The 25466-nt window shown below is 38.8% G+C and overlaps 1 protein-coding gene across 1 annotated transcript in view; it reads right to left on the bottom strand.

The window, feature by feature from the left end:
- Nucleotides 1-1902: 1902 nt before the first annotated feature.
- The window catches only part of MINDY3 (MINDY lysine 48 deubiquitinase 3), a 36174-nt gene continuing 12610 nt past the window's right edge, over nucleotides 1903-25466 (bottom strand). The window contains exons 6-16 of the mRNA XM_066628519.1: nucleotides 25131-25182; nucleotides 23934-24048; nucleotides 22685-22758; nucleotides 22117-22196; nucleotides 18246-18316; nucleotides 17061-17141; nucleotides 9648-9720; nucleotides 8614-8686; nucleotides 7235-7322; nucleotides 5559-5630; nucleotides 1903-4024 (exon numbers count right to left, since the gene is read on the bottom strand). Coding sequence (XP_066484616.1) covers nucleotides 3875-4024; nucleotides 5559-5630; nucleotides 7235-7322; nucleotides 8614-8686; nucleotides 9648-9720; nucleotides 17061-17141; nucleotides 18246-18316; nucleotides 22117-22196; nucleotides 22685-22758; nucleotides 23934-24048; nucleotides 25131-25182 — 929 coding nt within the window. The 3' untranslated portion in view covers nucleotides 1903-3874. The remainder of the gene's footprint in view (nucleotides 4025-5558; nucleotides 5631-7234; nucleotides 7323-8613; nucleotides 8687-9647; nucleotides 9721-17060; nucleotides 17142-18245; nucleotides 18317-22116; nucleotides 22197-22684; nucleotides 22759-23933; nucleotides 24049-25130; nucleotides 25183-25466) is intronic.

Raw genomic sequence — 25466 nt, 5'->3', positions numbered from 1 at the left:
TTCTCAAAATCTTGTACTGGGAAGCTTCTTCTGCCAAGCAATCAGGGCACAGAACTTGCTGGGGCAATTGACAGTGGAAGTGGCTGAGTGTCACAAGTTTTTGAGATTGGCTGAATAGGGGGTTGTAGAGTGGAATGGAAGGTACCACACCTGGATGACTTTTCCAACATGCCAATCTGGCCCTTTTGGCAGCTACTGGTATGGAAGAAGCTGGGGGAGCCTGTTTGGCGTGACCAGGTTCTGAACCAGGGTGGTTTGCCTAATGGAAGGCTCAAAGGGATCAACTGTCTCCTCCTACTTAGGGTGCCCTCACTAAAGGGGGTGGGGTATAGTCAAGACCCATTGTATTTTGCCAATTGCTGCTCAGTTTTGTAATTCAAAAAATTATGGCAGTTTTCAACCATAATGGCTGTTGTGTGTCACATGTGTTTGTGGAAGGGGGGAGAAAGATTGATGGACAAAGACAATTCACTACATAAACAGATGTTTAAGACAGCCTCGTTTGCTATTTTAGAAGGAAGCTAAACATTGCAAGGCCAGTGCTATGACCAGGATGGAAAACTCCAGCAACTTTAACTGGAAGCCCAAGTTCTTTCAGTAGCTATTTTATGGTTAGCTAAGCACATGATTCTTGAATCAGTTTCATTTATAATTAGGCGCATACATACAATCTCGGGCATGAGAATTGCTTTTTAAAAAATGTGTACAGTTCAAGCACTTCTTTTCTATCCTCCAAACATTTCTTTCCAGCAAAATTGTAAAACACTAGCAGTTAGAACAATGCCAAAAGTAACTACTATAAAATGCTTTTATGTAGGAGTGTCAAAAAATTCACTAGTAAACAAATTCCATAGGTCCCTTGCTGAAGAATCATGGATGATGCGTTCATTATTTGAAAGAATTGCCTTTGGAAAGTCAAGCAGATCCTGTGCTAGAAAGGCTCTGGGACAGTGTTTCTCACCCAATGGTGTGGGTATCACCAGCGGTACTGAAAATGGTGTGTGGTGATACTCGCTGGACCCTTGCTGTCTGGCAGTGAGACCAGGAACATGACACAAACAGTAGTAGGAGGCTTGGCTTAGGCAGAGCTCCAAAGCATGCTTTTCGGAACTTGAAAAAGCCCTTTAAGCCCTTCCTTCCACTCTGTGCCTCTTAATTGGTGTTGTCTCACTGCATCCGGCCTCACAACCCAAAAGAAACTGGCACTGATGCCCTCGCCTGTTACTTCCGGTGGTGCTTCGAATGGGTGGACCATGCAAATTGGTACAGCAGAGGACAAATGTTGAGAAACACTGCTCTAGGATCCAGTAAGAGCACAGCAGATTAACCCATATGTGCATACAACAAAACTCCTTTGTATTAATATTGAAATATTTCTTTTAAAAATAACTGTATACCAGTACATTTGCAACTGAGAAGATTCTGAAATTCAAAGTGCTAGGAGTAAAGCAAGTCAGGTCTATCATAGATTTATTCTGCTATTTGTGGACTTTTGCTGAAAATAGAATTATAATATAGAAATACTGATGATTTAAAAGTCTTGCAAGATCCAAAATGGTGGTGCCCCGGGGGAACAAGTAGGAGGGATGACCAGGGACATCCCAACACACCCCTGTGAGTGTGTTGTGCATTGTGATGCCCTAAGGCACCACAATGCACTCTTCAACGTACTAAGTGAATGGAAAAACCTGGATATGAGCTTTATCATAGTATGAAAGATATAATAAGAAGGGGCACAACTTATCAACCTGAAAACAGAAGCAGTCCCAAACCTTTGTTACCAGGAGGCCTTGAAAAATTGGGTTTAAGTTTATATTTTTATATCGTATTTCCCCATTATAAACATATTCCAAACATTTATTTAAGAAGAACTGCTCAAGGCAAGGAGGCAAAACCACTAGGTCACTATTTGGGTAGAATTTTTATTTAGGCCTTGCTAGATAATAATGGACTATCCTACTGTAATAACAGATGTTTTCATGCATGTAACACGTACAATAGTGCTGACTGGCTTATGTTTGTTAGGACATATTGAGAAGAGGTATTTGGCAAATAAGCATCTGAACAGCTTCAAAAACCACAGCACAAATTCTCTCTATTCGGGGTTTTTTGTTTGTTTTTTTACATTTTCCTTGTACAACTTGGTGTATTAACAGTCTATTTTTCTTAAATCTTGCTTTTACTTTCAGTGAGCCTAGCAGGTAAATATCAGGAACAATACAACAGCCAATAAATAGCATTTATTGTTTATAGTTAGCCATATTATAAAATTCATAATTTTTGCTCCATTTGTGCAAAACCATATAGACAAGAGTCAGATTTCTCAAGGAAAACAGCAGAAGTTTCTCACCTAAACATTTAGTGCAAATTCCAATCTAGTCCTGAAGCTCTTTAAAAAGTTGCTGCAGGAACAGAGCTGGGAAAGAAGTTCCTTATCTTGAATCTCACTTTGACCAGTGAGAAGCCTGATAACATGGTGGGGCTTCAAGGTTTTGTTTATTGGGAATTAGCTGCAGCTGTGATTCTCCAGTTGGGAGGGGTCAGGAGTGAGTGGCCAACTGTAGCCTCAAGTGAGGAGGTAATTTCTTGAAGCTTTGACTAGTTCAAATTTCTGGCTGGTTAAGAGTTAAGTTTGAGGTACAATACACCCTGTAGTTGGGAGGGAATGAGCTGATCTTTGCCATTCCATCATGGATGTCTGTATCAGCCATGGTGTGACAAGTAGAAGAGCTACCTTTGCTTATGCTCAGAAGTTGGAAAGTTCCAGGTGAGTGTTGGAAACAGGTAAGCATAGCTTTGTTTTAGCATTGTGTGCACACTGTATTTTTTCCTTGGAAATACCTAAACGCCTTTCAAAGTAACATGTAACCTTACTTAAATAAACCTTTCTATTATTACAGCCATGGATCTGTGTGAGCACCAACTGGATTCATCCAAGTCTGGCCTGGGCCACTCAATATGCTACTGGAACAAACCAAAGTCTTGAGTCCCTGGAGTTTGGGGGAGCTCAGAGCTGCAAGAACTGGGAAATTCGCCTAAAGGACGTCAGCTTCCCCTGGGCTGGAGGACTGACTGTTATAAGGGGTGGTGCCACCTACCAGAGGGTAGTTTGCCCTGAGGACTTGTATGCCCACCTGTTTGGTGTGTTTGGCCACAGTCAGGTGAATGTGCGTAAGAAACTGTATTCAGTGTTTGGCTCTATAGCCTAAGAACTGTACCCTGCTCTCTTAGAGTATTAAGACCCTTGAAATAGTAGGATACACAAGAACAAATTGGGAACATGCATTTCTCACTGGGGTGTTTGGGCAGTGAACCAGGAGTGTGTAAGATCATACAGAGAGTACTGGGACTATGACACTGGGATAAAGGGCACAACCCACCTGGATATTCTTCTCATCAAGCCTCACTGATACGAACGGGAGCACCACAAGGTGCTTGTGTACAATTACCAAATCATGACAACGTTCTTGTGCAGCCCGTTTTTCAGCAGACTTAAGTAAGGGAGCTTCCAGGACAGCTAAGACAGTACAATTAAAATATATGGCCAAACAAGTGTGTAAACAAGTGAATACCATAATATTAAAGACAATTTTAACCTAATATGCAGACCAATATTTCAGGTTCTTTTAGGCTGAACAGGGAGGATTTTGGGTGAAAACTCACATTTAACTGCACTACAATGGCCAAAAAAGGAACTATCTGGTATAATATAAATCAATTCAATTGTTAAAAAAATTAAATATTCTAATTAACACTGAAAAAGTGTTTATTTACAGTTTCTCAGTGACACCAGTGTATAGTCACACAGTCAAAGTGGCAGCCACCTACCCAACCTCATTCAAACATTGGATAGTAGTACAAAGTCTCAACAATATCAATTTAATGAAGGGGATCGATCTGTGGTCCAGAGTAGTTCTACATATGGCCATTTGGTCTGCAAACAGCGCTTGACCGGAGTATCATCTGTCTGCAGCATTGGGTCTTCAAAGCCCATAATCACCGCTGTACCTTCAACGTACATGACCTGCCAAAATCAAAGTACCTAGTTTAGTCTACAGAAACAGAGATGAACTTGAATTGGAACTAAGCCCAAACTTTTAACTTTCTTGTTCTAGTTGAGATATTGTGAACAGGTTTTGATATACTGAACTTTTATATTGCAAATAAAGCATTTGATATTATCTTGAAACACAACTCTTTAACATGAATGCAACTATTTTGCCTGAGAACAGTTAAAGTAAGTAAGTAGCAACCAATTCCCAGTCCCAGCAAGATGAGAGTTTGTGCCTGCATTCAGACACCGTATGTGCAAGAAAGCAGGACTTTAACTAACCTTGGTAAGTCCTGTTCCTGGTGGAGACAGGGCAAATTCCTCACAGTTGGGATTGTCCCTCATTGCTCATCATACAAAGGTCTAGCCCAAAAGGGGAGGGGTGGAGCTCCCAGCATGCAAGGACCAGACACAGACCCAGTTTGTTCCCTGCCTCACTGCAGAGCAGGTTGCCCTGCTTGGAGCTCCCTCTTCCCAGAGCTTTTCTTCTACCCTTCTTCCCCCTCCCTCTCTGCCCCTACTGGATGGGGGGCATCCTTAAAAAAAAAAATCAAATAGTGTCCTACATAGAGTCATGTCACCTTCCCCCCCACCCAGAACCCATTTCTATCCATCTACCAGGGCCATCTGAACTCACTGCATCAGCACTCGACTGATATAGGGATCTTTCCAGGCTTGTAATTGAACTGTTAAAAGTTCTACTGCAAATATTTAACATGATGAATATCAACATGTGTATGTATACACAACTGCATAGCAGCGTTAAAACTCAATATTATGACCGAAGTACTGTTCCGTAAAGAAAATTCTAGAGAACTGGGTATTAAAAAAAACACCTTATCCTAGCATGATTTCCTTTGTATTTTAAGGCAAATGGTATGTTAACTCTAAAATGGTCTAGATTTTAATCAAACCTGCAGCTGAGAATTATCTTCACACCTCCAAGTTTTTTGCTGATATTTTTGTACATCATTATTCCAATATATTTGCCTAAAAATGCCTAGACCAGCGGTTCCCAAAGTTTACATTGTAACACCTTAGAGCATCATGGCACACTCAAAAGGGCACTTCACAATGTGTCTTGTTTCTCCTCCTATCTGTTCTCCTGGGTACCACCATCTTGGATTTCATGAAATCTTGCAAGATACAAGATAGCGGCACGCAAATCTCATGAGATTTGGGCACCATATCTTGCATCTCACAAGATTTGGAGAGATCCAAGATGGAAGAGGCTGCAGAGGTGTTGTATAAGCTTGGGAACCACTGATCTAGAGACTAAACTGATGAGAAAGTCGTAATTAGCTCTTCTCTTGGTTGTCTTTGGGTATCTGGCAATTAGTGTAAGAGAGGTGCTTGTTTTATCAAATGGAGAGTTGTCCCACTTGGAAACTGACTAAGCCCAGTGTTTTGACATAGGATCATGCAATTGTACATGCAACTGCCATTCTAAGAAAATGCCAGTCCTAATTAGTTGTTGCTGTATTCACCATCACTCAAGTTACCTTACCTTTTCATTGTAATTTGATTGCTTCAGTCCATTGTAGTGGTATACAGGGAAAGATTCTTGAACCTTGGAGTCCTAAAAACAAATTCAAGACAACTACAGTTTCAAGTCACAGGTTAGTATTATAGAGTATGTTTTTTCCCTGTCTCATTTTGAGTTGCACTTAATACTTGCAGTTCAGGAAAAAACTTAGTGAACTAAGATTGTAAGATGAAAGTATTCCACGTCCAAAAATTACATTCAATCCCTACTACCTGTAAGGGAGAGGTTCCAAGCAAACCCCCACAGGTTGTGAATTTGCAGGTATGAAACCATTGATCCTATGGGATGAATGGGATTCCATATCAGGTGTTTGGGAGGTTGAGGTGCGCGTGTCTTAACTGTAGCTTAAAAGCATTCCCTACTTGCTACAGGTGCCTTTATGAATGTTCCTGCTACACATAAGAAATTCCTGAATGCAGCAGGGATGTTCAAAACAGTGCCAACTGACAGGACAGAGCCCTTTAAAATGGCCAGGAGAAGCCACAGAGGCTTACCCTGGCCACTTCAGTGTGCTCTGCAATGATCGCAGGTGCCATTTTGAAAGTCCCTGCTACTTTTGGAAGGTCTCTCCTAGCCAGCAGACTGTCCAGAGGCAGTAGGGATCGCAGAAGGCAAAACCCACTTTGTGAATGGTGCAAAGTGTTTCTCAATCTTGTTCCTCATGGATACAGAAATTTAACTAGTGAATTAATGTATGTCAAGGATTGACTGATCACAAGAGAAAGGTAATCCTTTTGTTGTTCAGAGGTCAATTAGCCTCCAGGACTTAAAATTTATGTTCAAAATGCTTTTTCCTTCTTTCTCGCTCCCTCTCAAAAAATCATGTCTAAGGCCTAGGAGGCAACGAAGTTCACTGAAAATTGATGGGACAATGTCCCTCATCCTCTGGTGCTAAGTAGTACTAAAGCTGGCAATAGCTGATTAGTGATGTTCCAGCCACTTAATGTTAAGTATCAGCAAATGGCAGGTAATTCTTTTTGAACTGAAAGGGCATGAAACTGGCTGAAAGGTTAACAGAAAAAGAGGGGAGCGAAGAAAACATGGTGTGGTTCTTGGCCAGCGACATAGATATCCCTTAAAACAGTGATTTCACACATTTAGCACTGGGACCCACTTTTTAGAATGAGAATCTGTCAGGACCCAGGATGGTGTCATGACAGAAGTGACACCATCAAGCAGGAAAATTTTTAACAATCCTAGGCTGCAATCCTACGCAGGATTAAGTCCCACCTACTATCATTGTTAAAAGAATACACATAGTAGCTTGTTAGGTCTGTATCATTTTCCCAAATGCAGTCACATGCCACGGTAGCATCAAGTCTAATCTATTAAAAAATAAAATATTGAATGAATGGGGACCCACCTGAAATTGGTTCGTGACCCACCTAGTGGGTCTCGACCCACCATTTGAGAAACACTGCCTTAAAATGATTAAGAAATGTATTTTTAGTAGTCTGTAATATACATAATGGAGAAGGAGAAAGAAGAAGGTGGAACTACAGGAGTGACAAGATAAATGAGGAGGCGGGTCATTTTCAAAACATATGCATAAAAATCAACCTTTTAAGGCATCACTGATATAAATCCATTTACAAATGCCCTATCAGAAGGAAGGATATCACATATTGTTGCATTACCTGTTCAGGGAAAAATTCTTGGAGAAAGGGACCTAGCAATATGATTCCTAGTCCTTCTGGATCCAATTTTGTCTTCATAAGATTTACACTAAGATAAGACAAAACACAAAATATCCTTGTGGTACTTTTGTACTCTTGCATGACTAAGTGCTGTGGTTCTGCAACACTTTAACTGCCAAAAACAATGAAGCTGTTGTATTTAGAATCTTAATAGCAAATGCAAAGGAATGGCATTGTGTTGCCAAAATCAAGTTATTTTTAAACTAAAGTAATCTTATTTAAAATCAAAGTAGCAGCATAATTGAGACACTACGCCTTATTAGGTAAAGGTTTCAGAATAAGAACACTATCTAATTCCTAGGTTTACACACAAGGCAACTTAAGGAACACTGCAGCCAGTCCTGAGCTTTAACACAACAGTCATCTTTCAAATTGTCCTGCAAAAACCAAGTCTTGTTTTTATTTATGAGACAAGCCACAATGAACAGAAATAAGAAATTCACCCATGTCATACATTTTACATGGATGGTGCTTGAATCCAGACTTTGACCAGAACAAAGCTGATGCAAGGGATTTTCTTTACACCTTCCTCTCTGATGTAGCCCCAAATCCCACAAAAAAGTCACTTCTGAGGGCCAGGGGACTCTTAAGAAAAGGCATGGAAAGTTCTGAATATTTGACTCACGTGTGCTACTCTAGAGTCAATCCTCTCTTTTTTAATACACATGCAAGGAGTTATTCAGAGACTGCCAACATTTTCAAAGCACTCCTAGGACAGTGTAATCTTACTACTTACATGAAATACTGGGATGACAGAAAAGTTGAACTACTTACTCCACTCTTGACATAAGAACATAAGAACAGCCCCACTGGATCAGGCCATAGGCCCATCTAGTCCAACTTCCTGTATCTCACAGCGGCCCACCAAATGCCCCAGGGAGCACACCAGATTACAAGAGACCTCATCCTGGTGCCCTCCCTTGCATCTGGCCTTCTGACATAGCCCATTTCTAAAATCAGGAGGTTGCGCATACACATCATGGCTTGTACCCCGTAATGGATTTTTCCTCCAGAAACTTGTCCAATCCCCTTTTAAAGGCATCTAGGCCAGATGCCATCACCACATCCTGTGGCAAGGAGTTCCACAGAACCAACCATTCCTTAGATCTGCTGCAACTCGTGGTGCATTTTAAGGGCTGATACATCCTAGTGCAAAAAGGAAATATCCAGCTCTTCTCTAACACACAAATTTGACAGAACAAGGTTTGCTCACTCTAAAACTAGTTTGAAGTCTGCATGAAAACCTCTTTATTACACCCCCTTACAACTGATACACACTTTACTATGCTTTGTGAAGTCTACAGCTAATTTATACTTACTATTCAGGATCTGATACAAGATCCAAAGCCTTCATTACATCTTCTAGGAGGGTATCTGGTATAAAGCCGTTGTCTGAAAATACAACATTGCTTAATTAGCATAAAGTAGTAGGCATCCAAGTGTTGCCATTACTTTAAAATGTTTCTATAGACAGATTAACATTATCATTTTTGAACATGGAATTGATAATCATTTCTCTAACACAGACAAGTTAAACCTGCCTCAGTATAAGTTCTCCCAATGTGATAAAAGTGAATGCTATCAGAACTCTCCGGTCTGCTGTCTATTTTCAGGACATACTAATTTACAATGGGAGACTGCCATCACAATACAACCTTAACTATAGGACTATCTTTGCCTTTAATCCTTCAAATACAGTGGTATAACTCTTTCATTTAAATGTACTCACAGTCATGTAAATACATTTAGGATCCCTGTCCAAGAGAGACTGCTATGCTGCAATAGTAGCCATCATCAGAAGAATCAATATGTGAATATAAGTATCCATCTGCACTAAAATCCATGCAATGTGTTTAGTACAGAGATAATTGAAGACTACTTGTATACACTTAAAGCAGGATTTTATGTAATATTAGGAAGCCTATTATCTAGAGCCGGAGTCTTCAAAACCCGGCCCATGGGCCACATCTGGTCTCGACATCATGTTAAGACATATGATACAGCCCTGGGGCCGAAAAGTTTGGAGACCCCAATCTAGAGAGTACTCTACAACTTCATGTCACAATGCAGATTGTACTGGTTATGAGAACAGGGAACTACTCAATTTACATATGGAACTTGCTAATGGGCATGAAAATGCTCTAATCTTATACTTTAAATTATTGTAGTAAACATAACATATTAAACTGCTTTACTGAAACAATTAGTTCAATACTGTCTGTACTGGCAATGGCTTACTTCAGGGAAATGCCAGAGATTGTACTGGGGACCTCAGGCACACAAAGCATGTACTGTATCATCAAAACTTATAACCCCTATCCAAAAATGCATAAGATTGCTCTGCACATCTTACCTTCTGGATCATATGTCTGAAAGACTCTTCGAGCTTGTTCTGAGGGTGCTTCAGGTGCAACAAGAGCTAAGTCCTTAACAGAAAGTTTCCACAAGATTAAGAACGTCTATGTAAAAGACATCTGAAGGCATTAACTCTAACAATAAACATTGAGTATGGCAGCTTCCTAGATTAAACTTCTAGGGACAATGAGCTTCAAATTTGATTTTTAATTATTGGACCATAGAAGAGGAGAACATGTTTAGAGAAGTGCCACTCCAGTTCAGACATCACACTGTCACAAAATATGATTTATAGGGATGCCTAAATTGATCAGTCATATGTTGCACAGCCTCCAAAGGTCACTACATGAAGAGCCTGGGGTGCTGATTCAACAGAAGATGAAAGCAGAGTGGTTCTAAACCACTGTTTACCTTCTAACTATGGTTAGACACTGAGCTACTGCTAAATCATACACCTATATATAAACAATTTGTTTTAACTGCATTGTTTGATATAAATAAAAAATCCTACTATTTTCAAATATAGTTCTACAGAGTGAAGCAGGCTATTAATATCTGAGTTCGAGTTTGAAGCTTTTGGGGGATTTTTACTCAAAGAGAATTCAATGGTGAATGGTTAGTGGCTCAAATTCTCAATCTGTAATTCTAATTCTTTTTCTACTGCACTTTCAATTCCCTCCAAGATGTCAGGGCATTAAGACCATTTTATTAACAAATATAAAATATATTAATAGATTTGGAAACTCTTCTTAATGGAAAGAGAAAAGTCACCAGTGGTCCTCCTCACAAACCTAAACAGAATTCCAGGTAGAAAAGAGGACACCATTCCCCGTTTCTACCACCAATTCTCCAGGTCATTTCAGGAGGTTGTGAGGTAGGCCAAGACCTGAAAAAGCTAGCTTGGCAGTGTCTCTTGCGGTTCCTCAAGTTAATAGCCTCATAAACATGCAGTCACAAGTGGAGGATGCTACAAAAGGTCAAGATTACTTCTGTAGTGGTGTCTTGGGACCTCCCCCTCCCCTGCTCAATTCAGTCAAAACTACAGTTTTGATTTTTATAACTTGTAAATAGCAAGCAATTCATTCACTTTGGGCAACAACGCTTTTTAAAAAAGTGGAACATCTAAAAAATGTATTTCATCTGCCAAGTTACATAATTTCTGCCAAACAGACACTGAGGCCTTGCAAACTTATCTAAAACACCCAAATCCTCAAATCTTCCATAGAAGGAAATATTATCTGGTTTATCAAGCATTGTGTACAAAGTACACCGTGTTCCAAAGAATATCGTGTTTCAAATCCTTTGGATCTTGCAATATTTCTACTAAAAGCCATTTTGTTGCCTTTTAAATGCCATTCTCTTTGATAACTCAAGCTTATTTTAGAATTTCACGTTTACCCTTAAAGGCAAACACAAACACCATAGGACTTTAAGATTTCTGAGCAGTTTTCATTCTCAAAACCAGAACTAGCACATACAATCTCTACAAATCCTCCCGTGCTCACAAACTGGTTAGAAGCTTTAAAAATGTACCACTGAAAATATTTAGTCTCAAAAGCCCCTGTTATTCCAACAGCACAATCCTATGCATGTTGAGTCGGAAGCAAGTCCCATTGTGTTCAGTAGGGCTTACGCCCAGCAATGCGATGTATAGGTTTGCAGTCTAAATGTGAGAAAAAGTAATGCAGGTAACTATCTACATGACTGCAGTCAGACTACATGTGAATTTTTCCATCATCTATGTCTAATTCTTCAAAACATTCACCCAGGAAAAATAATCATAGGCCCATGGTGAGAAAAATACATGTTTTTAAAAAGCCAGCCCTGCCTAGGACTGAGGACACACTAGATTCCTAATGTGAAGCTTAATATAAGAAAGTTATATTTCCATGTAAGTATATCATAGCATGGTTACTTTAGAAAATATTGTTTAAATACCAGAAACTTCAGTTTAAAAGCCTAGTAAGTATGGGAGAATCTAGAGCCCCTTCCTATCCTACCCTGAGCACTGGGTGACCAAATGTTATAACTGCAATAGAGGATAAGGCACCTCGAAATGTAGGACATCCAAGAAAAAAAACATAGGAAATGACAAAATAAAAGCTAAAAACACTCATATTGATTTCCTGTGATTAATTTAAACACTATATTACCTTTTAAAACCATATCACATACACCAGAGATACTCGCCTATAAGTTGATCCCACAGATAAGTCGAGGGCAGGTGTTGAGCCAACAATCAAGGAATTTTCTATGACCCTCGGATAAATCGGGGGTTAAACTTAGGGGGGTGTCTGACCTTAGTTCTGTCTGGTTTTACCCAAGGCCAGATCCTGAAAAATAACCTACCACTAATTGTTACCTAAAAACTGTAGTCTCCAATTTATTAAAAACATAGTAAAAGATCATAAGATACATTTTTATTCTTTTTAAATTCTGGTCTTCACCACTTTTTTGTAAACGCTATCAGAGTAAGTGCACTATAAACTACATACTAGTGAAACAGTGGTTTCCAACCTGGTATTCATGTACTCCCAGGGACACTCAACAGGACCTTTAGGGGTACTTGAAAAAGAATGGAATAATGGCAGAAAAAGGCAGGTCGTGCTCCATTATGCCTTGCAAGGCAGGAATGCATTGCAAGGACTGGCAAGGCAGGAAGGGAGGTAGCTAGTTGGCTGTGAAAGCCCCACCAATAGCTAGTTTTTGGTCATCAGTTCATGTATGCACCAGTGATTGAAAACCAGCACAGTAAAAAAGCTGAAACCTAATATGGAAAGTGATCAATCATCCAGAATTTCTCAGCACACGTCTGGTGCAAAACAGTGCAAAGGCAGAGTCTTCTGTTCTTCAAACAGATAAAAAGAGAAAACACTGTGATAAATACACGAAGTCTGGGTTTTCCTATGGAGGAGATGAGGGCTTGTATTATTAATTACAAACATTTTGCTAATAGGAAGGGTACAATTTATGGAAATGGGCTGCCAAGGGATATGGAAGTAAAAAAGGTTGGCAACCACTGCAGGAGAACCATGAATCAAATCCACCTGTAAGGTGGCTGGTGTGTTAAGCCAGAAGCTCTACGTGCAACATACAACCCATAACACATAACTGAGTGTGCAATTCAATTCACAGCAGAAAGATGCAGCTGCATATATTTGCAACCTTTTTACTCAGAAGTAGACCCACTGCTTTCCATGAGAGTTATTCTTAAGTAATTGTGCATTGAATTGTAGCCTGGGACGTTGCTTCAAATGGAAAGGGCATCCAATCCTGGTGTTGAAAAAAAAAAGACCTCTGCCAAATACAAAGCCGTTGGAAAAGGGAACCAGGTTGTAGCAGCAAAAGGTAAGGAGGAGAATAAAAGGTTAACTTTGGCTGGAATTACCTAGGAAAGTTACTATAGCAACTAACTGAGCTGCCTGCCTGAGCTTTGCAAAAGGAAACTGTTCAGAGTTGAAAGGCTCTGCCCTCTGATTGAGATAAGGCAAAGTGATAATTGGAGCTTGATTACTTGGTAAAAATTTCATGTGCTATACCTGAGTATCTATGGTAATTTATAAATCACAAGAAAGCTACGTGCCATCTGCAGGGGTCTGCTCAAAGGGAAAAGGAAGATATTTAAATTCTTTTCCAGGAAACAAGACTAAAAAGAGGATGTGTCCTGGAAAAAGAAGATGCCTAATCACCCCACCTCAGCAGGGAGTGAGGCTGGGACTTTCTGCCTCAGCTACATGAGCTATATACCCTTTCAGCTACATCTTAAATCTGCATTAAGTGGGAGGAGGGTGAAACAAATGTGACAGCAACATGTGCATGAGCAGCATTCAGAGTGAAGATATACTGCACATGTTAAGCCTTTGTAAATCCAGCTGAGCCCATGTTTTATCACAGCTGTCACAAGACTGAAAAATTGTACTTAAGTTGCATCTCACTGTTCAATGTAACTTAAAACTTTTCAGTTTGGGCATTACAAGCAACCTCATTCATTTGGCTCCATGAAGCATATGCTATTTTAATAGGAGAACAGTCAAATGTTGTAAGTTTGCTAGTTTCTTCCATTGTGAAAGCAAAAACAGATGAAGCATATTACACTTTAAAAAATTTAAAGGAGGGACTAGCTGCACAGGTTACAGCAAGGTCTACATTTGTAAGAACTATTACTTTTCCTGTTTGACATATTAAGGGCTCTTCCTGGAAGGCAGATTAATGCAGAATTCAATCTTTATCTTGTATTGGACACAAAATTAATAAGACAGGGTGTCAGTGAGCATTCACTTTTACAAGTATTACTGCTTAAACTTATTATTTACATTCATGCTCCATTTCAGGCACAGTAGTTTGAGCTGACTGACACAGATCGTAATGCAAATAATTCTTCAAACATACTGGTAAACTACTGCACCCAAACCATCATTTTAAATCTCATTCATATGTTTGTGGGATTAGTGCATGGCCCCCTATCTACTGAAAAAATACCTTTAAAATAGGTATCATAGCCGCCAGGGAAGCAAGCAAACTCACCCACAAGTATCTCTGGATTTAGTACATTAAAAATGTGTGGTATAAAAGGGCAAAACAAAAGCGAATTGTGGAGTCTGAAAATACTATTTCTTATGTGTAACTAGAAGTTGTAATATCTAATCCATAATTTTTCTCAGGAGAAAAAGCAAAAATTTAAAAAATCTCACCTAGATATTTAGCCAGTGCTACAAATTTTAAAAAAGGCAGATTATGGAATCTGCCAAAAAGTCTTAAGTGCAAGATGTTACAGCATTTGGATATTCTTACATACAGTTCTCAACTTAAACTGCAGTCTTAAGGGAGGATAAAAAACATTATTGTATACAGAAGCATCTTTACCCCAATACAAGCAGAGAACAAAGGGAATGTAAAACTCAATTCCCTCTACTTCAAAAGACTATGAAATGGATTTTCAAGGATATTAATTGCACTTGTAAATGATGAAACTACATGATACAAGGTTCTCTGAAATGTAGGTGGGGATTCAACAGCTGTCATACATTATTGTTCAGATGATGATCAAATTGCTTACAGGAGACAGAGAGGTCCAGTAAGGTTTTGTCATTCATGTAATTAAACCAGTATTCACAGAATTTTGACATTTCTATTAGTCTCATATTAAGAAGTTTAAGGCCAGCTGAAAGCATTTCTAAACTTGACACATATGGGGCTATATTGATTCAGCTGAACAGCTAAACAGTAATATCTTGTTACCAAGAATACAGTAGGCTCCGAAGATCCTCATTGATATCTGCTACCAGTTGTATACCTCTTCGGCTGCAACAGATCCTGAACTTCATGTTTTTGTAACCTTTCAGACTAGCTATCTGGTGACTTGGATAGTTACTGTAGGAAGGAGGAGTCTCTACATTTGCAAAGACCACCGAAGATCACTACCAGCTGCATTCTCAAGTGATATGTTCCAAGGAAGAGCATACCACACACTGTTGCTTAATATATTGATTGGCCTTTATTCATCTATTCCAGTGTTTCTCAAACTGTGGGTCGCGACCCACTAGGTGGGTCGTGAGCCTGACAGGGAGACTGCACTGTACCACTCTAAACAGCAGTTGGAGGTTTGACACAGTGGGAAGAGCTCCAGCGCATGAGAACTGCAAACCTCCTCACCACTGTTTAAAGTGGCATGTGACCTCTCCAAACCTGGAAGTGACTGGTGACAACATCATCAACAGTCACTTCCAGGAGCCACAGGGGCATCATGGTTCTTCTGCTGTTCTTCAAAACTTCTGCTGTTCATATGCAAAGTTCTTATGATAACTCAAAACACTGGTTACTTAAAGATTCTAAGTAGCATTTAGCAATCAGAATGATATACAATACATTCCATACTATTTAGTTCTAATTCAAGAATTAATGGATTTTAAAATTATTAACACCACAAATACAACCTAAATTAAAACAGTACTCATGTTCCAACATTAAGAAGTTTGAAATTCTAAACTTCACTATTATCTTTAATTCTTAAATGATTTGGCCCTGTAATTTTGAAGCGGATGTGATCTGAAGGAAGGTTGGTTTATATCAAACTATAAACTGTTGTTTCCCATACCGTGAATATTTTTATTTTAAGCAGTTTAGCAGCCATACCTATGCAAAATGTTTTTCTGCTATTCCATGTGGTGTTAACTGCTAAAATCTTGAAGGAAAACAGATGGATAATGGATTTTTTTCCCCCAAAAGGAAATAATTTGTTCTATCACCTAGGGGTATATACAATTACATTTTCATGGTCTACATTTAGCCATGAACAATGACCTTTCAGACTACCATATTTAGAGCCTACACACTGACAAGGTTAGTTAGCAAAAACTAAAGTGCTGAAATCAGTTAAGCAAAGTAGTTTTGTTTTGCTGACCCAATTCTCTAGTACAGGAAATGCCAAAGTGTACCTTATTTAATAGCCAATGTTATAGCTTAAAGGCAAAGTCTGAAAAATGGATTGGCATATTATAGATAAGTACAGTCATGTTCCATATGCTCACATCAGTTTTCCCAGATTTTAATGAGACCTGAAAACGCCATATTTTTTTTTACTGACAAAATAAAAAAACCTGAAGTTCACAACTGAAGTTGTGAGAACTCAAGAGCAATACAAGGCAATTTCTTCTTGCTTTACCCCTATAATTTTGGCTAACACATGTGATTATTAAGTTTTATTCATACAGTCCTGAATTGCCTAGTGCCCCAAGTACTCATGTTATTCAGTGCTTTTCCATTTGCTCCCAAGTCACCTTTCTTTCAAATCAGGTCCTGCCATTTTCTGTGCTCATCTCAGCCATTTGCTATGATTGGGGATTAGATGCTGCTGAACTAATTTAAGTTCGGACAAAAGTGAAGTAGAATTGAGTAACAGGAGTCATATTCCATCCTTCCTACTTACACCAGATCAATGCAATACAAGAACCAGAACACCCCTACTCCTTGTACTGATTAATAGTAACAGGACCACTGGAAAACAATTTATGGTTTCTACATCTAAGAAACCAAGAACTGCAATGATTGATACATGGCTTTGCGCAAATATCCATCTATGGTAGTGATTTTATCCAAGCAAAAACTATAAAGGGTCTTCAACATTTTATTCCTAGCCCTACAGCAGCAATGTAGGAGATTATGAAGATGAGCCTTGCGATGCATTCAACCATGTTCAGTCAGTTGTTGAAAACATTCTTTGAGAAATCCAGTACTTTTACAGGAAAAATGTTTCCTGTAAATAATTACAGGAATAATGTTTCCTGTAATTTACAACACTAGTAGAGTATTTTAACTCTTTTGTAAATGCTACATTCTAGAACCAATATGAACTGCAGACTTATATAGTATTTATTTTGCCTAGAGTAGAGAAATAAAAGGAAAGGAATCTTACCTTGGCAAAAAAGACTGTGAGATGAGTTTCACTGCCAAGTATCCAAATAGGGAACTTTGGAGACTTCAAATAGGAACCAACCTTTATTTTTAAAAAATCAATAAAAGAGGAAGAAGTTGCTCAACTACTTCATAATGCAGCCCAACACAAGCTTGGGTCCCCAAATATCACAGTATAAGAGGGCTCAGTCTTCTGAGCCAAAACAGCCTTACACTTCTTGAAAAATAATGCACATGTTTTGTAACTAATGCTCATTTTGCATTTTAAGATTCAGATTCATTCTGTGGTAAGGCTGAGAGATTCTGTAGTAAGTCTTTGTAGTTTCATCTACAAGGACTAAAAGAAGAAAACTGGCATGAAAATTGGGACAACTAGCTGTGTGGGGCACTAGAGCCTCATCCCTGGATCACTTACTGCTCTATCCTAATCAGTTCTAGCAGACAAGCATTCACACGGTTAGTTTTCTCCACAGTTCCAATAAGTACTGTGATACTAAACACTGATTTTAAAAAAGAAAACTAGATTCTTAGAATAGATTCTTAAAATGAATTCTATATTATACCAAATTTCAAGTTTTGCATAGCAACCACAAAGCCACATGCAACCAGAAAAAAACCCCACAAACACCTAGTTCCATCTGTGATTTAAGGTTCCAAAATTTACCACTTTTCTAAATTGATGAAATAAATGTGTTTGCTTGTATATCAGGGTGAATGGGTGCAAATTTGTGTATGCAGCGACTCCAATAAAGACAATACATGGTTGATGCTTCAGGGATGGCATGCAAGTACTGAGAGTGTTCGTGGACAGAGATAAAAGATTATAGACAGAAAAGACTTCTGAAATAAGAGACTTCTATTACTTATAGCACAATTTGAATTTGTGCTGGATTCAGCACAGGCCAGTCAGCCTGCCTGTTCTAGCTGTTCTAGGGCAAAGTAGGTTCAAGCTTGGGCACAACTCAGTAAGGGGATTTTATTCCCCTTACCCAGTGTCATGCACCAGCTAGCCCTGGGGATCGCGCCACTGCCGCGCCCCCCCCCCCCGTGCCCGCAAGTACTTACAGTGGCTCAAACTCTCCACAAGAGTTTGAGAACCACTGCTTTAATAGTTTAGGACTGTAGCCCACACAGTGTTTTCAAAAGGAACACACTACACCATATACCAGGACTTTCAAAAGCTTACCTTACAATATCTTAGGGATTCCATAAGTGTCAAAAAACCAACAGTTGCTTGTTTATGTATTCCAAGTAGTTCTGTAGAGAAACAAAACTTTATTAGATCAGTCAAAAACTTTTATTTATACTCATTTTACTTTAGAATGAGCCATGATACTTTGACATTCAGGTAACAAAGCAAAAAACATATCCAGCACTCTTTTTTTATTAATTTTTTAATTATTTTCCAAAATAAACAAATATAAACAAACACATTACAAACTGAATACTCAACACAAAAACACACCATTGAAGGGTGCAGGCAATCATATATTAATATATCTAATCAATCAATACATATCCTCTAATCTTGTTCCTCTTCTAGTTTAACCTCTTAATATTTATCTATCATATCCTGTATAACATATCATGTATAAAATATAGTCATCTAAACGCCCTATCTTATACATCTACAGCTTCATTTTCAATCAAGCATAAAATGGCCTCCATTGCTCTGTGTCGGTTTACGCTGTTGATCCAAAATCTCTGTAAGCCTATCCATTTCCGCCACATTCATTATTTTCTCTATTAATTCATCTTTCGTTGGAATTTTAATATCTTTCCAGTATCTAGCATATAAAATCCTTGCAGCAGTTAATATCCTAATAACTAAATACACATTTTCTTTATCTATAGTATTCTAAGGTGATATTAAGCAAAAATAATTCTGGTTTCAGCAGTATCATAAATCCAACAATCTCTTGTATTAGATTCTCACCATTTTCCAGTATGCTTGCATTTTTTTACATGTCCACCACATATGATAAAACGTCCCTTCTTCACAGTTACACTTCCAACAATTTTTTGATATGTTCTGATTCATTTTTACCAGTTTAACTGGTGTCATGTACCATCTATAAAACTCCTGCATTCTTAAAAGTAAACCAAGCTATAAACAAACTCTTTCCAAAAGGACATTGTTCTTTCATATCCAGTTTGCCCCTTTCACAGAGAATAAAGTCAAGATGAATGACTTTTGCAGATACCTGACTTGCTGAAAGGCCCTTCTGAGAAGCACTAAACAGAGGATTAGCACAAATTCTTACAAACAGCGCAAACATACACCACTAACCCACCTTGTTCTTCTCTTTACAAGCAAAGCTCGCAAAAATCTGCTTATTTAAGTCAAATTCCTCTACAATATCTATGGGCATACCAAGCACATATGCTCTTGCGTTGTGTAAGAGAGAGAACTGCTGGTGACAGCCTGAAAGGAGGCAATGGAAGACTCAGGTTGAAAGGCACCCCAAATCTACTATGCTCTCACCCCTGCCACCACAGCCTGCCACTGATGCAACCCACATGACTAACTAATGGATGGGCCACCCCCCTGCAGGGAAAGAATATGGAGCTATCACCCAAGGGACAGCTTTGGCAGGTGCTTTGTCTCCATGACCTCTACAATTCAAAGCTTGAAATCCTTGCTTATACCAAGAATTACCTTTGGTCTACAGTACAGCCTTGCAAAGACCCACAGCTCCTCACACTAACACACTGTGACACAGTCACACTGACTGCACACTTAATGTTCTTTAACTTTCATTTCTGCCAGTGCTTTGTGACTGAGTGCAGGTGAAAGCATTTCTTGCTGTAGAGACCAATGATCAGACTTGAGTTTGCTTCCAAAAACAAATTCACTTGACAGACCCATCAAGTACTCTGAAAACAAGAACCACCTCTCGTGCCAGTAGTGATCTCCTTTCCAAGGTTTGGAGTATAGTATTTGGTGAGACAGACTAGCTCCACCACTGCAGGTGCATGAAGTGCATTCACAATCTATAGCCCTCAGTTCATCTAAGGTACAGAGTTATATCTAACTATAGCCTTTTGCTGTGGCCCAAACCATCACAATCTTTCTCTCCCACTAATTTCATCCATTTTCTTTCTCCCTTGTGCCCCCAAACCTTCTCAGTTCTTCCCCAGGTTTCACTGGGAAGCTCATCCAAACTCCCTATGTGTTCCTTCTTCCCCAGACATTTCCCCCCCCCCTTCACTCTGGCCTTTCTCCTAAGAAGTTCTACTCTCTTCTTCCTGTTCCTCATTTCTGCTTCTAACCACTTTTCCCAGGGCTTCATGGTGTATGACTGCTAGCTGTAGAATCTCCTGCCTAGAGATTATATAGTGTATATGAACTACTTCAGTTTGGCCTAATTTTAAACCTCCCTTACCAGGAGGGGGTTTAGCACTTTAGTAACCATTTGTGTACCTTCACCCTTATCTCTGGTTTTTTCACAACTGAATTGTTTTTTCTTCAGGATTGTTTTTCCCTCATGTATGCATGTTTTTAAAAAAAAACACTGCTAGTTAACATGTAAACTTGCGGAAAATCTTTCCACTGCCACTACATGGTTCTGAGGATACTTTTCCTCCCAACTCTGACAGAGGTATTTAAAATTTTCAGGTATTTTTTCTTCCTTGATGCCTGCTGCCATCTTGTGGCAAAATAAAAAAACTTTAAATATATTTGCAATATATTTACCATTACCAATGTAATGCAATATACCATTAGGGTCAGTTCCATACTACCTGTTTAGTCTGGAATATCTATCTTTAGTTGAAACCGTTCTTTCCAGAGGGTTCAGAAAGACTGTTGTCAAACCACAGCACAACCATCTCTGCTTTAAGTTACATTCCTACCTTCTCATATATGATTTATGCCAACTTTTCTATATCATATAGAACTGAAGCAATGGCATAGCTAAGGGGAGGTATGGAGCCAGCTGCCCCAGGGAGGCCGCACATGGCCTCCCAGAGCCTCAAAAAGTTTTAGAAGGCCTGCCGGAGACTTTAAAAAGGCAGTTCTGGTTTTGTAAAAACCCAAAGTGCCATTTGGAGGACTCTGGCAGGTCTTCTGAGGCCTGGGGAGACTTCCCATGCCTCAGACTACCTCCAAGACACCCCGGGGGTGTTTTGGGCATCTAGCCCCAGGGGAAGTTTTAAATTTTTTTACCCCAGCTGCCAGATCCTTTAGCTATGCCACTGAACAGGTCTATCAGGTATGAAATAGCCAAGTGTTGTTCTCCAAGGAGGGAAAGGTTTGAAGTGAGCAGACCTGCTGAATTGCATGATGGCAGCTACCGCAGATATATTATAGTATAAATTAAACTATACTAAGTCCTGTGTGGAGCCCCTGCTGTATTTGTGATTCTAGCTGAAAACAATGTCTCAGCAATATTAGAGAGCTCTAGTATAAAACCAGCTCAGTACACCAATTAACAAGATGTAATGGACAGAAGTAAAATCCAAACTTCCTGATTCCCTAAATTATGCTGGTCTTTGGGGGGGGGGAAGACTAAACACCTCATAAGAGAATTTCCAACACTTACATAGAACGATTTTATGAAGTACATGTAGAGATAGCAGCATCTCACCCTATGTTGGAAGGTCAACTGATATTACAGGGTAGTTTCCAATCCCCTTCTACATGCAAGATTCTATTCCTCCATCCGTTTGTTTAAAGCAAAAATACTGAACATTTAGCCAAGATCCAAGGAAACAAAGAGGCAGGAAAAGATTAAATTGAAAAACAAACCAGAGGTGATATTTCTGCAGTATGCTATAAACAGTGTGATCAGAAATCAGGAAGAAATTGTGGAAATCAGTTTGCCACACAGCAGATAACTAGCATTTTGAATTAACATGGAAGACCACAAAAAGTACAGTGATACAAGATGAATAATGGCAATCATTATGAACAGGGAAAAAATGCATTACTATAAACCACAGCTATACTTTAAGATTACCTCTTTTTTAAATGGAATGGAAACAAATTTTACTATACAAATATACTTGATTTGTGAGGGCCACATCACAGCTAGACAAATCAAATATGAACTTACTCATTCCAGAGCATTCCCTGTCTCCATCCCATACGTTAGAAACTGCATGCCCCGTTAACAAGAGGTTAATTAAGCTTTGGCTGTGAGAAGAAAACAGGCTTTCAGATGCGCAGATAAGTTATGTTTGTGTTTTTTAAAATATAAACAAGGCAAGGCAATTCAGATGTCACTATCACAACTTTAACATTTATTAAAGATACAGTAAACTGAAAAAGTAAATGGTGAGGGCAGCCATTTCAGTTTGTTCAACGGTGCAATCGCCACTCCCTTACTCAATATTATTAACAGTTTTTATATACCACTTTTCAATAGAAAGCTCACAAAGCAGTTCACAGAGAAAATCAAATAACTAATGGCTCCCTGTCCCAAAAGGGCTCACAATCTAAAAAGATGCAAAAGAACACCAGCAGGCAGCCACTAGAAAAGTCACTGCTGGAGTGAGAAAAAGTAAATAAGAAAAAATAAAAAGCACTAAAAAATTACAAAGCCTCTGATACCTTTCAGTTTCTTTATAAATCAATTCTAAGAAAAACATTTCTAAAAGAAATGCAATTTAAGAAAAGTTTACCTTCCATGACCATAAACAGGATCTATCAAAGGCTCTGTTGAATCTTCAATTTCATTCTTTATATTTTCAATACCCTGGAAGACAGGAGCATTTACTGATAAACTGACTACATGCTTCCTGTTAAGAAATTGTTTCTGCCCCCAGAAATCAGGTCAATACTAACATGGAACAACTGCCCCTTAAATTTCTGCTACAAACCTGAATGTTAGGACCATGCTGCATATTATGTTAAGCATGCTGCTGGCAATGCTTCCTGCTTGGTACAAACAGCAGTTATAAGTGCAATTTGAACTGGGACCACAGTGGGGGCAAAGGGCTAAAATCCCCTCTCCCCCCCCCCACTCCATGGCTGCTATTTAGCAGACATAAGCATGCAAGTGGCAATGAGGGGCTTAATGTCATATGGAAGTTTGTCCTTAAGTATCAAAGGTAAATAATGTTGGTAACTGGCTGCACTGTTTTGGACTAGTGTAGCAATTATTGCCATTACACTATGGAAAGAATGGATGTTGAATATAGACCAAGGTGCTGGCAGTTCAGTTATTTGTTGGAACAAAGAATGGACATGCTAATTAACAGTCCTATGTAATGACAACTTATCCCATAGTGCAAAGGTGACAACCATTTAAAAATACAGTACTAAAGATGTGATCATAGACTATTGAAGTTAAATGTGATAAACAGGGTGCAAATACAGGCAGTGATTAATAAATGAACTTATAGCCACTCCTCTTACAACACAGAAATTTTTCTCCCAGTACATACACTCTCAAACTATGCATAGTAGTGAAGGGGATGCAGCAAAAAGAACAAGTCCTTTTGCTCCCCCCTCCCTCATTCCTCTGCGACAGAAGGCCTCCTCATAAAGTGGTCTCAGATTTTCTACCATAAAAGTTGGGGAACTTCTAAAATCTTAAATAGAGAAAGACTACAGAGTCATTTTCCTAACAGAGGGATTGCGTAACCTGCAATGAAAACATGGTATTGCGCTAGTGTACCAAACATCACTAGATACACCAGTCAGGTTAGGACAGAACAGAACAGTTTTTTAGATCTTAACTAATAAGTGTTTTCCTTTTAAAGCACAGTATATCGTTCAGGAAATGCAATAATATCTAAGGAGACCCTGAAAGGAGTTTTTAAAAAGTGTACTTATGCAAGATGCAAATAAGGAAGTCACTTTCCAGATTTCTGAAACGAACTTCATTTCTTAACACGTTTTTGTATCAATGCTAAACATTTAACAAACCTTGGTCAGTATCACAGAATACAGAAAAAGCAACACTCCAAATCTGTTTGTCCAGACTGAATACTGATTCCAAACTGCGTCTTTAAAATCGGGAAAGCTTGTGAATGATTGCTTGCTGAAGATTAAAGAGAAAAGCAAATCAAACATTGCACTGGACTGACAGTTACAGAGTAAGATTTTCACATCTGATAAACACAATGCAGAGTAATAAAAGGTGCTATTATATGCTGAGATCAGACAGTAGTTATCTGTGATTAACACAAATTCAACATCATCATTTGCAATTGTCTGCAAAAGAAAAGCAAGTAGTTATAGCAGATACACAAGACTAGTGGTGTCAATATGCCAGCATCTGTCAGAATTTTGGAAGTCAGATTTCTCATGTGATGTTGACGTTAGTAGTTCTTATATGTAGATAATCACTACATTTTAATGACGCTAAGTTTTGTGAGCGCATAACTGTGCAGTTAACCACATTGCCTCTTATCAAACAAGAGTGCTCAAACATAATCTTAACAGAACTAGTGTGAAACAGAAATATCAGGTACACAGGTTCTGATTCAGAGAACTGCAAGCACAGAACACTGCACACTAACTCCTGTACTTACACAAGTTCTATTGGAAGTATGTTCATTCTGGTGTCCCTCTTTCCTACTGCTTTTAACAGTTGAATGGTACTGTGAGGCTTCTTTCAGAAGCCATCCACAGTACAAATCTGCTATCAGCAGGAGACTGAAATACACCTGACCATGAAGTAAGCAACACTAGTTGCTGGGCACATTCACCTATCTGCCCACACAAAGTTAGCTTTTATGCTCCAATGAAGTGCAAAATTCAACTATTCCATACACAAAATGCTGGGGTGATTGAATGAACATCTGGACTGATTAAATCATGCAATTTTTTGGTAAATATATGTGGCTTACAGAACTACCTTGCAATCAGGACCACCTTAAATGCCCAATTTAACTTAAGCCAATGCTGGAAGTTAGAAAAATGTGAATTCAAACTTCCACAAAAAACAGGTTAGTAGTAAAGATTTGGATAATTGACGCTTTAAAAAAGTATTTAAAGCAATATCTTGCTGGGGTCTACTTATAAGTAGGTTTTAACATTGATGTTCAACAAAATGAACCTTAAATTGTTTATTGTGGACTACAAGATAGTGTATTTTAAGTGCTCCAACATGTTACTTACTGAATTAATGCATGAAATCGCTCAAAGCCAAGCTCTTCGACAGCCAAGGCAGCTATACACAAGAGACACTTTTCAGCACTACACATGGCAAAAAGTGACACAAGAACACACAGCAAGCTAAAATACTTTCACACCTCTTATTTTAACTCCATTCCCACCCCCATTTGCAGAGCTACATGGTACAAGCCAGTTTAATGCAACCATCTAGGTTTCCACCAAACAGTTAACTTGATGCACAAGCAATTAAGGCTCAACAACAAAATATTGCCAAGACTAATAAACCAGTTAAGTTTAATAGCCTTGAAAACTTTCAGTCCATTTTGCATGAGTTATGAC

This window comes from Tiliqua scincoides, chromosome 5, assembly GCF_035046505.1.
Source record: "Tiliqua scincoides isolate rTilSci1 chromosome 5, rTilSci1.hap2, whole genome shotgun sequence".
Taxonomy (NCBI): Eukaryota; Metazoa; Chordata; class Lepidosauria; order Squamata; family Scincidae; genus Tiliqua; species Tiliqua scincoides.
The sequence above is the reverse complement of the archived record's forward strand: the minus strand, read 5'-3'. Positions and strand labels throughout refer to the sequence as shown.